Consider the following 14,879-nt stretch of genomic DNA (forward strand, 5'->3'; position numbering starts at 1 on the left):
AATTACTGCAATGCCATGTTGCTTACTGCTTCAGAGAAACTAAGCTCTTTGCAGTTGCCTTGCTTGGTTTGTGAAAGTTTGTGTGAGTTGCACACACAAATGAGAGCAATATGCAGACAGCTGCATTTGAATTATTTTCCCCAACAACTCCTTCTACATTTCCTGCATCTCAAAACCATAGCTGGTTGGAATTAAAGAAAAAAATGGGTGAAAAATCAAAAATAACTAAATTAATTCCTTGAAAAGTGTCGTAGAACACAGACTGCCATAAAAGGCGCTTTCATACTTCAAAGAGCAACTTCAATAATCAAAACAAAACATTTCAATTGCCAGTTACATGCAAAGAATGTGTCACTTTTTAACATGAAATTTATTTTGATGTCCTATAGTGGAGTTCATACACATTTTTTGGTCTCATAATTTTTCTCCAAAGCTCCTCAGGTCTTGACCCGGTCAGGAGTGGTGTGTGGGTGGATTAATCCATCCAGTTTGCTCACAACAGGGCACTTCAGCCTCAGGCTGCAAAACTGCAAACTCTTCCGTCAGATACCAACACCATGCAATAGCACGGAGTTACTAGCAGTTTTCATCTTCTCTGACATCATCAACGTATTTCAAATGGCGTTTTACACAAATATTTAAGTAAAGAGTGACAGATTTTAATGTGGCTGTGTTTGCGGGGTTTTTTTAAGCTAGCTTCTTTGATGGACATTACGTTACACTACAATGACATGTTTTGAACTGTACAAAAGAAATGGTTTGGCAGCATTCTCACAAACATACAGATAAGGGCAGTTTTGTAAGCTGCTCGTAGTCTATCTACATTACAAAGTATGAGACGAAGTCTGAATTATTTGAAAGCATGGTTTTCCTTAACCCAAAGTCTTGAGTAGCCTCCGAGTATTCAGTACTTGAATATTTTCAATATCACCACAATGCAATAAATGTGACAAGTAAATTCAATTTTATCTAGCAAATAGTATCTCACTACTTGAAGGACCTAAGGAAAGTGTCATTTCTGGAAAGCAATTGAATTGGCCAGTACTAAAGTTCAACTACAGAGAGAACAGCAGTGAGAGAAATTCAAAGCTGCCCAATGAACTCTGAGAGCCAGGAAACATTAAAAGTAAATAATGATTTAAAAAAAAAAAAAAATCCTTTAGTTTACATCTTACCACTTCGTACTCCTCACTGCCAAACAGGTACATAGCTACACCTTCACAGCCGGACACCAGACGTCCAGAGCGCTCAAAACGCCTCAAGTAAGATCTTCAGCTGCATCTTCCACCGCTGTGTCGCGGCCAGGCAGGCTCTGCAGCGGCGGCACCGTCCCAGCGCCGCTTCCCACGCTCGGGCTGCCCGGCGTACCGCTCTCGGCCGCGGCACCCACCCCCTCGCCGCACGAGGCCGGGAACCGGCGGTCTGGCGACCTGCTCCGCAGGGGGAACTCCCCGGGCCGAGAGAAGCGGCGGCAAAGCGGCGCCCGGTCGGAGCGCGGCAGGGGGCTGCAAACCGCGGGGGGCGGCCGGGGCAGCGGCGGGGGGCTGCGGGCGGGCGGGGCTGGCGGGGCGCGGCGGGCTCGCGGCGGGGCCGGAGCGCTCATTCAGCTCCGGCTCCTCGTCACGTGCTGCTGGCGCTGCCCCGATTGGCTGCCGGGAACAGCGAGGCCGTGGCCGGGCGAGCGGGACCCGAGGGCCGGTGGCCCGGGGCAGGGCAGCGCTCCTGCAGCGGGAGCGGCCGCCCGGGCGCCGAGAGGCGCAGGGAGCAAGTGCTGCAGCCGGGTGAGGCGCTCGGCTGAGCGAGCACAACGGATTCAGCTTGGGGGAGCACGAACCCGGGCAGTTCGCGCTCCGGGTTACCCGAGCTCATCTGAACTTCTCCCTCGCTCCTCTGCCAGTTCCGCTGAAACCCACAGAGCTACCTCGCTGTCTCGATTTCAAAAACTGAAGTCAGTCCGGGATGGTTTTGCTGTGTTTCACTCACTTCGCTGCCTCCTCCTGCAGCCCCGCTCGCCGAACGCAGCGCAGCCTTCCCGCGCGGCACACGGGGCAGCCCCGCGCCCGGCCACCCCCCTCCCGGCACCGCAGGCGAGGAAGAGTAACAGCAGCCCCAGAGCAGGGTAAAACTCTAAAAAAACCCTTGGACACTAATTCGCCGACAGCATTCCCAATCTAATATTAAAATGGGGCTTTACAAAATCGATCTCATTACAGATGGTCTAGGAGTACAGCACGAAGGCAGCAGGCACAGGCACTGTTGCCCTCTGGGGACGGCTGTCCTTCACAGCTGGGGCAGAGGCCACCAGCTGCCATGCAGTAACACAGCTCCGACCAAAACTGCTTTAGCACAGCCCTAGGAAATCCATCCCCTCTCTGCTAAGTCCACTAAATTCCTTACAGTTCATATTGTTGCTATCACTATATCCCATCACGCAAGCTCTAGGAAAAAATTATGGAATATGTTACACCTGAAGGAGGACATTTGTGGGTGTATGCTTGCCCATTTATACCTATAATCATGTCAATATAACATACACAACATACCATGACAAGACACCACGAACACATACAGCATTGAAAACAGTTCAAGCTACTAAACTTTCTTCCCTTCCACAGAGGAAAGGGGACAAGACCTCTTTCCTAACCAAAACACCAAATGAAGCAGTTCAAATACATTATAAACATCCTCCGTGTTCCTCCCCCTGCTTATTTCAAGTACATCTTGTCCTGACTACCTTGGTTTCTTTGCATGAGTTAGTAAGATATTCTTCCCTCAATCTGCCTTCTCTGCCAAAACAGACCTTTGCTCCTCCGTTGACTATATGTGCTATGACTCATAAATCTGGAATTTTTCTTCTGTATATATTCACAAGCAGACTTCAAGCTATGTACTCGTGGAAATAGAAAACTGGAAAACAGAATAAATGAATTTTACTTCCAACCATACATTTACAAAATAGCAGCTAATCTGTCAGCTAAACAGATCACTTTATATCAACAGATCAATTATATCAACTGCAAATTAGGCTTGAAACAAGTAATTTCATAATATTGTGTTACCAGAAAGTAAACAAAGTATGCACCATTCATGTATGTAGGTAAAAAAAAACAGACATAAGACACCACTAGTGGAATGTTATAATCACTTGCCCAGGTTGCTTGCCACTATTGATGCTCGAGTGTGTTTACATACACTTACTAGTTTTAATGTAGTTGCCTAAGCTTTACTGCACAGCTTTTTTTTAGCATTAAACCACACCTGTCAACACTAAGCAATGCTACTGTCATCACCCATTACTTCGCTTGTCTGATACACCTCTTACAAACAACTGAAATTTCGGTGCAGTAACTTGATTGCTCCCTTCTTGGCTCTCACAAATTGGGGGGGAGGGGGTGGAGCTGGAATGTCACAACTGTTCCTACCATCAAGAACAAGGAAAACATATTGCTTTTCATGTATTAAAAATTATGGGGGTGATTTTTTTTTTTAATAGTTTCATCAGCTATTGGGCATGAATATGAAATCAGGAAGGATTGCAGTTCACATCTACTCAACAGAGACTTAGGGCATTACTCAGACTGTCACCATAAGTCACTTTCATGTCACAAGTAATTCTCACTACAGACAGTACAAGCAGCCAGATTTTGGCAGCTTGGATGGTAAATAAACTGAATTGCTCATTGCTCTCTTGAAGTGAAACATCATGACAGGTACCCAAGTCTATCTCAGGGCTCCACAAAGCAAATCTGTACACAGCTTATATAGTTCAAGAGTTAAAGTCTGCAAAAATGCCACCCCTGCTGAGGGCATTTAAACTTAGCACAGCACTTCTGGATGACCTGTGCTCCACTCCCAGCTAAGTGACAGTGGTGGGTTTTCTTTGAGCTTCCTTCCCCTGTGGCTCAATTGGACTGGCCAGCACAGGGCAGACAGCATCTAGCTGGTGCTGACCCCTGCACCGAGGCAGTACAGGCAAGAATCTCATGATCCATATACAAAGAGTGCACACAGAAGAGGAAATGGGAGACAGAGAAGTAGGTTGGAAAAAGGAATCTGGCAGCAATGCGACTGGAGAGGTGGTGGGAATGAGAAAGGCAGAAAACCAGAATGCAGAACAAAGCAGTGTGACTGTGTGACCTACAGGGAGAAGATGCTAAAAGCCATGCCAGAATACAAAAATTAAGATTAGACAAGAAAAACGTTCATGGTAGGCAGGGAACATGTGGATTTGAAAAGGCTTGCTCAGGGACAGCTGGCTACCTGACTGGCCTAAAGCTAGGAGGTAAGTAGGGAATGGTGATGAGTAGGCCAGAGATGCTGAGATGGGATGCCTGGGAAAAACCGATGGATGAAGCAAAAAGGGGCTCCTGAAAAACCTGTAGGGTGGAGACTCCAGCAAGAGACAAATTTTAGGACAGCAACAGACCTAGGATAAAGGCAGAAAGTGTAAAACCCACAGCAATGGCTCTATAAAAAAAGAAGGTGGAAACAAAACTAAAGGTGGAATTGCTCTTCTCTTCCACTGGTACTTTCCAGCAGGACATGTGCTTGAAGATGTATGACAGGGGGCTACACAGGCATACAAACCCAGCTTGATGAATAAGGTAGTTCAAGTAGAATAAACTGAACTACCCTAACTACCTGGAGGCTTGGCCATGAAAGTCAAGAGTACAATCTGAAATTATGAGTAAATCACAACAATAAAATAAGTCACTTCTTTAGCTTTTTACTATACACAAGCAATTTCAGAGCAGCCCTTGCTCATCTGTAGAATCCAGCACAGCAATAACAGTATTAAACTTTTAATCTGTTAACAGAGGCAAGCAGGTACAAATGCAGGTGTGTCGATATGTGTGGACTTTTTTTGCTCTGACTGCTTCCGTAAATTTTGTTCCTTTCATAAAAATCTATTAACATGTATAATACCTGATGGGATGGAGTAAAGAACATAGAGCCACACTCTTCTCAGTGGTGCCCAGTGAAAAGGCAAGAAGCAATGAACATAGATTGAAATATAGGAAATTCCACGTAAACACAAGGATTATTTGTGTGTGTGTGTGTGTGTATGTGTGTTGTTTTGTTGGGTATTTGTATTTTACTGTAAGGGTGACAGAGCACTGGCACAGATTGCCAAGGGACGTTGTGGAGTATCCGTCCCTGGAGATACTCAAAAGCCATATGAAGCCATCCTGGGCAAATGGCTCTAGGTGGCCTTGCTCCAAGCAGGTGACTGGACTACCTCCAGAGGTGCCTTCCTACCTCAACCACTCTGTGAAAACATAACAAATTCCTATTACAAATATCTGATTCACATTGATATTTTAGTGATTCTATCTCTTCGTTTTATTTTTCAAAGATTAAGCATGACTTTTCAAATTGTCTAGGAGGATAGCATTTAACTCTGGCATTTAAACTCTGACCCGTGTCTTTTAAGTATAGGTATGAATTGTCTACACTATAAATAACTTTGTATATCATACTACTTCAGCAGAGTGCCTCTGGGAAAACAAACAGAAAAAACTGCTGACATGGTTGTCAAGGTTAATAGACTAAACAGACCTTCCTCCATAAACAAGAACCTTTCAACTTGCATCCAACAGTAACAACATTTTTTCCTCAGGAGCTCTAATGGAAAGCAATTGATTCTCTCTTACTAATTCAGGTTCAAACTGAAATCCAAGTGAAGAGCGTCAACAGCTTGTAACTCTCTTTTGTACAGCTACCAACAAGAATTCTCTCTTGTAAACACAAGTGTTTCATTCTTAAGGGAACTTCAGCAATGCTCCTGTTTTCATTTTCAATTTACCTGTGGCAAAAAACTCTGAAGGACTCGTCCCATTTCACATTTGGGACCAAAAAGCAAGAGCTATTTTGCTTTGATTACCTACCATCCAAACTATCTAATTCCATCCCACAACCAGCAGTAAATAATTTCTTAACAGTATTACTTTAAATGGGAAAACTATGATTAGCAAGTAATTTTTCAGTTTTCCTATGAATTTTAGCTCTCCCATTGATTTTCTGACATGGTCAGGATAACGGTGGGCACCACACTTCCACCAGCAAAAACTATGGCTTGCTTACAGCTCCAGGAGTGTTATGGCCCTGAAAGAGCTACAGGAAGGACATGAAACCCAGGCTGCCTTGCTCCTCTCTACATCAGCACATTCTGAAGGATGGGTCTTTTCCAGTTCTTCTCATTGCCATTGTTACGCTTGGAATGCAGTACGGTGGCAACCGCAGTGTCTCCGCAAGTTAAGAACAACCAGGAAATAAGACTCAGTGTTCCAGGAAACATTCAAGTATCTTACAAAAATGATAGGACTGTTTCAGCAAGGGAGACTGAAAACAAGTAAACCCAGGAGAGTTAACGGCTTGATCACAGCACTGTGCTGCTCATATACTTTTGTGACAGTAAGTAATTCAGCCTGAGTTTTCCCAGACTCCAACTAAATACCTATCTGTATGTTGGGGGGAGGGAAGGAGGGGGATAGAGAGGCCAGAATATGATTTTTACCTCCTCCTTCACTTCTGTTGAATGGCACCATCCTTTCTTTTTGAAGCACCCTCCAAAAAACAGGAAATTTTGTATCAAATTAGAAGGGTTTTTTTGTTTTAATCTTTGTATCCGCAGAAGTGTTGGGCAGCATCCCAGAACATGGTGCAGATTCCAAACCATCACAATGCTCCATGTTCATCTCCAGCAGACTTTGTATTTCTTTTTTGAATGTATTGGGTTTACATCTAGCCATTAAATCAAGTTAATCTCCCTCGATAAAATTCCATACATCATGTAGGATGTCTGCAATTCTCCTTTACAGCTGGTGTACATCTGGAAGAGGGCTGATAAGTAACATTTTAGCCTATGAGATTTAATTTAGGTATATAATAAACCAATGTTCACTAATTCAAGATGCAGTAATGAAACAGTTCCTTAAGATTAATGTCACATCTTAAATCCCAAAACCAAGCTTAAAATGAATGAATAATAAAATCTGAAAGTACGCCCATGGAACTATTGGAATGCTATTTAAATTTTATTTTTAAACACTAAAGCTGCTTATCATTTGCAGATTGTTATTGGTTATTATGGTTACCATTCTCTAACACAATCCAATCTGCCTGCAGTTTTCTATTTCAGGATACAGCAGTGATAACATTACCAGCAGACCGAACTTCTCAACTTGCAAACATACGTACATTAGGGGCACATGCTATCTCCTCCTGCACTGGAAGATAACATGAGTATGTTCTCACAGCGTCACAGAAATAACAAGCTGCCATTCTTCTTGCAGTCAGATGCTAAAACGTTTAACCCAGCTTACAATGAGTGTCAGGAACAAAGCAAAGGTTTAAAGCCATTTGTATTATGGACACATAATACAAATACCTCTTGTATTATGGATCCTCTGCATGACTCAGATATTGGAGGGGTGCTATAAATGCTATCAAGGTGGAAGATCTGCCCACAAGTGACTGTTCCCATGCATGGGCAAGATTTTTTATTTTTATTTTTATTTTTTAATGATAAATTAATGCAGAGTCATCGGGAACATTGTCTTGCAGCAGTGAAGCACAGAGAATGGCCATACAGACAGAAAGAACAAGTCAAGTGCTCAACATGCCTTTGCTGGTCTAAGATGCTCACATAAGTCACCTGCAACCAAATGTGTAGCCAAACACTTCTGAAACAGCTGTTTGTCAGAACTTTAAGTGGCTGGAAAAAAATTGTTTTCAACAACCACATTTAAATAATACGTTGAAGATTAAAACAGAGATCATGTTCATTTTGCTCTATTTATTAATAGCAAGCAGGGAAAAGCATATGCTTTTGAGCAGAAGAACATCAATTACAGAACCAATCCACAGAAAGCACTAAGATCTTGAAGTAAAATACATAAAACTTACACAACTGTGGAAAAACAGCCTGTGATGGCTGTAGTTCCTTAAAAAATACAGCTTTCCACTGAAAAGTTACTAATTTAACTCTATAATGTCACCACTACATGCTGCTACGCTGAATGCTACATTAAACAAACACTGGGATTTAATCTCAGTAAAGGGCTTTTAACTCTCACATGCGGCACATGTCTGCTTCTGGGTGCGCTGACATGTTTCAAGTGCCACTAGCAGCTGGATGATCTCCAGATGCTGATGTCCCAGAGCTGGTGACTGAGGAGTAACTTTAGCTTGCAGGTACATACAGGAGCTACCTTGAACTACCAGGGATAGTAGCCACCTCCGGCCATGTCCGTGTCCTGAAAACAGTTCAGGTGGTCCTCTGAGTACTATTGCTGTGCAACTCCCATACTCAGGACACTGAGGAGTGGTCCAAGTCCCTGGTCCTTTAAAACAGTTTTGGTTTTCAAATTGAGGTAATAATTCATTTACCAAGTACAACTGTTATCTCAAAGTTGCATTTATAAAAGCGCTTGTAAAACTTGAGCTACCTTTACATCCAAATTCTGTTCTCATTTCAGAAACAAAAGTACATCTGATCAGGAGAGCCTCAACAGCAGGACACAGGAGGCATTTTGGTACACTGGCCTTTGTTTATGCATTTTTGGCACAAGCCATCATTCTACAATTCCATCAATTTCAGTTATTGATTCTCACCAAATATTGTGGTTTCTTTGGCTTCATCACTTCTTCAAATCTCAGTTCCCATTTCTCATGTTTACTATGTTTGAAACCTCTGGCGTTTCTGATGTTCACATTTTTGGCAATTCTAAAAGCTTTATTAATTATGTTTAATTTTTGGTGAAGAGTGGCTTGTAGAATTCAACAAGCTCCGGTGAAATGAGTTCTGGTGAAATGCAAAAGCTGGAAAACTTGACTCTGCAGAAAGGCCGATGTATCGCTTGCGACCCACTTCAGAGCTCAGAATAGGAATCAAATGGAATTTAGGCAGCGCATGCGCTCTTGCAATAGCCTCTCTCACCTAAGAGGATGGGTGTCACCCTGGCATTGAAGAGCCAGATGTGTGACCCTGGCTAATAACTCTCAATGTGCTGCGGTAAAAGCACAGTCAGAAGAACCAGTATGTTAGCGCAGCGGCGTCAGTATTTTGCAATGTAGTGGATGAAATATGTACAGTAAGTTGTTCCTTACAGAAAACTAATGCAACATTTTACAATGACATTTTCAGAACTGCCCTGATGAGATGCAGCATGAAGGTAAGATACTTACAGTCAATCTTCCTTGTCCACTCAAATTAACAGAATCTTGTTAGCAGAAAGTAAGAATGTAAATACTTAGGTATTCTCTCTCCTACACTGAAATGATAACATATTTTTCCCCAGTTATATTCTCCTAGATTGGTGTAGAAAAGAGATTTTTCAATTACACTTGTCTGTTTGGTGTATTTTTTTCCTCTCCCCCTTGCTATAATTCACAATCATGTTGATAAAAAGAATGCTCTCAACAGCCTGGTTTCATAGCGCTGACAATGCGCTCACACATTAAACCAAAGAGCACACGTCAGACTGCATTTCTCTGTCAGGTTTGCTTCTCTGTCCAAGATTGCAGGGCTCTGATACTCCAAGAAAGGCACTCCAGCATTTTCTACTCCCAGTTATAGTTTTGAAGGCGAACCTGTTCATATGATTCAGCAGTCACCCCCACTGCCTTTTTCAGGTTCAAATCCATGATACTTAGGTGAGTTGGGTGAGGATTTCTTAAGTCACTGACAAAATCCTCCTAAGTACAAAATATTTACTAGGCAACTGCTTTACCACAATGAAAAATGTCAATAATGTAAGAATTCTGACCAAATCCATAAGTGTTGATCTTAATATGGTAGTGACCAATAAAAAAGGCAGTATTTCGAATCCCAAAGTACAGGTTATCTTCTGCTAAAAGTCATAAAACTGAAACCTAAGTTGTCTATCATGCTATACACGACATGAACGGAGTAATGGATTTACACTAAACCAGCATCAATGCAGAAAGTTACTTTTAAAATTTAAGAAGGAAATTATTCTCTCAAGCAGTTTAGTTCAGAAATGTTATGCTTCTCCTAAAATGAAAGACTTCCGCCATTACAATGCTAGCTGCTTTAAGTCTATACAAATTCTAATGAAACTGGGAGATCCATGTGAAAGCACAGTAACAGAAGCTGATCACATTTTCTTGGCAGAAAACACTCAGCCAGAAAATATCATGATGTTTTGGGACCTCACTGATTACTTCGAATTTGGCATAAAGTTATCGATGTGCCTAGTTTGAAAATGGCTTTTCTAGCATAAGTTACTGAAACTATTATATAATTAAGCATTAACCTGTTTCAGATGTACCAAAGTGACCCTGTTTCCAAGACAAACTGGAAATACTGCTGAAAAGCGGTATTTAAAAAGTTCAATCATTACTTTTTCCAATGCCTCATATATATTCACAATTTACAAGTTTCTAGCGAGGAAGTACTGAAGAGATTACTCTTTCAAATAATACTATGATTTGAAAATACTTGTTTCATTGTTACATTATTAACAGATAAGAAATATATACATATTTTATTATCATATAATAATAAAGTATATGTGAATGTGACATAAAAGAAACAACTAGAAACTTCCAAATAAAAAGCTGTCACTGAAGAGTGCTTAAACAAATAAGGAAAATCACAGAATCACAGAACAGTTTCTGTTGGAAGGGGCCCTTAAAGGCCATCTAGTCCAAACTCCCAATGATAAGGCTCTTAATAAGAGGGAAAAATGTAAAGCCCAAGCATGTCTGAGTCACACAGATTTTCAAAGAAACTCTATCCCGATGAACTGAGCTGCTGAACCGCATACTTACAAGACTGCTGAATTGCACAGAAATGGTAATATGTACTTGACTCAGGACTTTGTCAAATTGAGAAGGCACTGTTACATTACCACTACTGCAACCATGAGCCAGTCTTTCTACTGACATCCCTTGATCACTGTGAGCCTACTCAAAGCAAAATGTAGCTTTTATATCTAGAATTGCTAACAGAGCTTTAAAATGAGTTTTTTTTCCCCCTAATACTAATATTCTACCAATACCATTAGCTAACAAGCTAATAATTTTTAAGGGGCAAATATTCTAAATCATCAATCTGTCAGTATCTTTTTGGCAGCCTCAAAACATGCAGAAAAAAATAGAAATTGATATCCACTAAAATACTGCAAAATGTTATGCATCATTAATAACGAGCTGAAGAAAAACAAGTTGTTTTGTGAAGAGCAGAAGTAATGAAGCCTGGTTTCCCACACACACCTCCACAATACCTTCAGCTCTCTCTCATTTTCCCTACATACCACATGCTCTATAGTTCCCCTCCCCTCCCTGAACTTCCCTTTCCATGAGCTGCTGGTTGAACAAGAGGCGATATTTGTTTCATCTACTCTGGACTTAAGTTATGCTCATCAGCTGGCTTTTGGATCCCAGTGGAGCCCTGAGAGTGCCTTGACTCTCACACACTGGCATGTGAAGCAAATAGCTTTAACAGCTCTAGCTCCAAGGAAGGTCTTATAGGAGACTTCAGTACTTCTGAGACCTCTGCAAGACTGACTGAAATTGGCCATTGGACTGAAGTTACTGAGAAGGACAACTAACAGATGGAAAGTGGGGTTTCACAAATCTTGTCTTAGGAAATCAACCTAAAAATCAGAGCAGTTATACAAAGACTGTCCACACACTTTAATACTCAGCAGCTTGTTTAAATATAAGACGATGGCACGAGCAGAAATGTAAACATTTAGTCTGTCAGTCAGTATAGAGAATTTCCAAACCATCTTTTTCACAGAACATTGGTTGCTGTTATTAAACAGTTGCAAGTTTCATATAAACCACAGGCTTTCATGCAGTGTACATGCAGCACAAGTGGTGCATAAAAATTTGCAAAGAAATGCTGTACTTACAACAAAGGACTTTAGGGGTTAGTAATTAAAAAATTGCAGAAAGTCATACGTACATATGTAATTAGAAAATCCTTCTTCAAAATTGTAACACCTTCTGTATTTTGGCCCAGAGAAAAAAAATATTAAAATAAAGAAGCCCAGTTGTTTCATAGCCTACAAAATGGGTATCTGAACGCAATGGACATTTCAAGGCACTTTACCTCCCTCCCTTTTACACCCTTTTAATGCTGCACTTCCACACTATCCATCCTGGAAAGAAAACAGCAGAATTCACCCTTTGAATTTTATGAATTCCTAGGCTTGTTCACTGCAATTTGAAAACTAAATAAAAAAATAGCGGCAGTAATTAGATATTCCACTGATGCTAAAAACATAAATTTAGGAAAATCTAGGTAAACTGGCAAAAGGCAGGATGTCACTTTTCTGCATAGTGGGTGAGGTAAGGACAAAATGACAGCCTTCGGGGAACCATAAAGAATTACTATGCCTGATGTGCTTGCACTTTCTGGCAGTTACCAAAGTTTCCATACTGAAGAATTTGGATACTGCTGGTGTTAAAAACATGTCAGTGGTTATGCAATAAGTATTATTTTATTTCATCCTACTGTAACATTTTAATTGACTTGAATACTTCAGGGGTCAACTTATTAGAAGGGACACTGTGAAACTTGACATTCAGAAATCAGAAAAAAAAAAAGTACTCATTAAATGGTTATTTAATTTCTGTTCAATTATGTAATTTGTATCCGCTTTTAATGTAACATCTGTCATTAAGAAACTATCATCAATAGTCAATTTACTTTATTATACTTGCCAAGAAATATGAAAGAGAAAGTTCTCAAGCTATATCTCTTTTTCAATCTTCCCAGTTTCCCATTACTTTCCTCTCAGCCATTTAAACAATTCCTCTTTTCAATCAGATAATGTTTGAGGACTCCTGCTGCTAAAAAAAAGCTAATTTGCAAGCAGAGCTTCCTGTAAAAATGCTTCTGAACAAGAAGTGACTACAGCCAAATTTCATATTAGCAAAGCTAAATGGTCTTCTTCCCCTCATGACACATCCAGAAACCAGGGTAGAAACTGAAAAAAACTGAAAAGAAGGGTCACCAACCATCACTTTGAAAGAAGGCTTGACCAAATGTTCAGAAATCCGTGTACTACACATGGCTGAATCCCTTCAGCCAAATTTTAGTCCCTTCTGCTTGTGTTCAACTTCACCTATCCTGCTCTGTTGCTGCTTCTCAGTTCACAAGGGCTGTACATCCACAGTGCTGCTCCCTTTGATCTTCTTACCCTATCAAACAGTAACCTCTTCCTCTGTCCACCAGGACCTCTAGACTATGCCAAATAGAGCTTGGACTTATTCATGGTGTGGGAGGATCGAAAAGGTTTGTTTTACTCTATAGCCCAGATAAATCAAACTCGCCCCCTTGATAACAGCATGTGATGATCAGTAGGCAGAAAGATTAAAATGCTGCGCGGAAACATGGACATTATTTGTGCTAAGTTCTAACATCAGGTTAGATCTCTTTAGGAAACATCTCTTTAGGAAAACTGTTTTCCAATTGATTTTTTTTTTTGTTTACATCCTTTTCCCACCAAAAAAAAAAAGTTATTATCCAATTTTTCTCCATTTATAATTGTATTGGGATTGTCAGAGAACCTCAAAACACATCAGCTCATCAGAAGTCTTAAGAACCACTTAGAAAAGATATATCTTAAAACTTGAAGACTTAAGCTTTTAACTATATTAATTACATAAGAAAAGGCTAAAGCCAGCTGTACCTATGGTTGCACTTGATGATCTTAAGAGTCTTTTCCAACCTAAATGATTCTGTGATTCTAGTAGTAGTTGATTTCTGCTGTTCTGAACATCTGTGCTGAAAACAAGTCCAGTAGATTTGCATATGGCAGTCGTATACCTTCCTACGTCACAGCACACTTCCTATGAGACCCACTGTTGCATTACTCCCCCCACAAACATATGAGCATGTTCTAATTTGAGTTAGGGAAAGTTGTCTGTAAGAGAAAGACAGAATGATGTTAGCAATAACTACTCAGCTTCCTATGTGGAGATCCCTAAATAATCCAGGGATAGGAATGATCCAAATCTGATTTCCTTCTAGAAGGTGGCTGTGGAGCACCTGTTACACAAGAGATTGTCCCTGGGTTTTCTCAGAATAACTCTGGAAAGCTACTGTCATACCTATGGTACACTTCTTTCACTGCAACTATGTTCAAATCTCTCATGAAGGTTAGAGAAAGCAGCGAGTTTAAGCCAAACATTTGGCTTAAGTTTATGCCTATGTTACTTTTATTATTTTCATCTCCATCCTTTGTTTTCTACAGTGTAAAAAAGAAAACAAAGCACATCCAATTATAACTTTAAAAAAAATATTTTTCATGTATTTATATTCTATTTCACAAACACAGCTGCAGTGGGGTATTTGCTACTCTAAGTCCCTGGCCCCAGGATACACGTACCTGGTCAAATGATGCCAAACCAAAACTCATGAGCATGTTACATTTGCCAAACCAAAAATAAAAGTGTAACATTTGTGTCTGTAAAGAGAATGTACTTCAAACTACTGCCAGCAGAGAGTCCCATTGCTCTCATATTGAGGAGAAAACAGTTAAGCACAATACCCAAAAACGTGGAACAAACAGCAAGCCACTTCGTATTAACTATTTTAATAGGGTTATAGATAGAAGAGCTCTCGGCAACAGCCACCTATGAGTGCTTTCCCTTTCCCTCAACTCCAGTTTTGCAGTTTTTCAATGCGACAGTAAGTTAGTATGTTTTAAAAAAGGAAGCTCAAAAGTATAATTTGGACTTCCATGAAAAAGCAGTCACATCTTTCAACAACATTAGAACTTGGCTCAATGAGAGCAAAGTGAAACAGTTTAACTGTAATTACGTTAGCTTGCAAGTCAGCCTGTACATTGCGCTGTAAAATTAAAGGGCTCCCGAGCATCTGGCCTGCACTCCTTCAA

The 14,879-nt window shown here is 40.7% G+C and overlaps 1 protein-coding gene across 6 annotated transcripts in view; it reads right to left on the reverse strand.

Moving 5' to 3' along the window:
* Positions 1–14,879, reverse strand: part of CACNB2 (calcium voltage-gated channel auxiliary subunit beta 2) — a 269,587-nt gene that overhangs the window by 111,399 nt on the left and 143,309 nt on the right. The window contains exon 1 of one of the 6 annotated variants that reach the window (XM_080382798.1): positions 1,176–14,877. The exons of the other annotated variants lie outside the window; for them this stretch is intronic. Coding sequence (XP_080238924.1) covers positions 1,176–1,208 — 33 coding nt within the window. The 5' untranslated portion in view covers positions 1,209–14,877. Of the gene's footprint in view, positions 1–1,175; positions 14,878–14,879 lie in introns of those variants that run through there. 6 annotated transcript variants of the gene reach the window in all.

This window comes from Falco punctatus, assembly GCF_963210335.1.
Source record: "Falco punctatus genome assembly, chromosome: 4".
NCBI lineage: Eukaryota > Metazoa > Chordata > Aves > Falconiformes > Falconidae > Falco > Falco punctatus.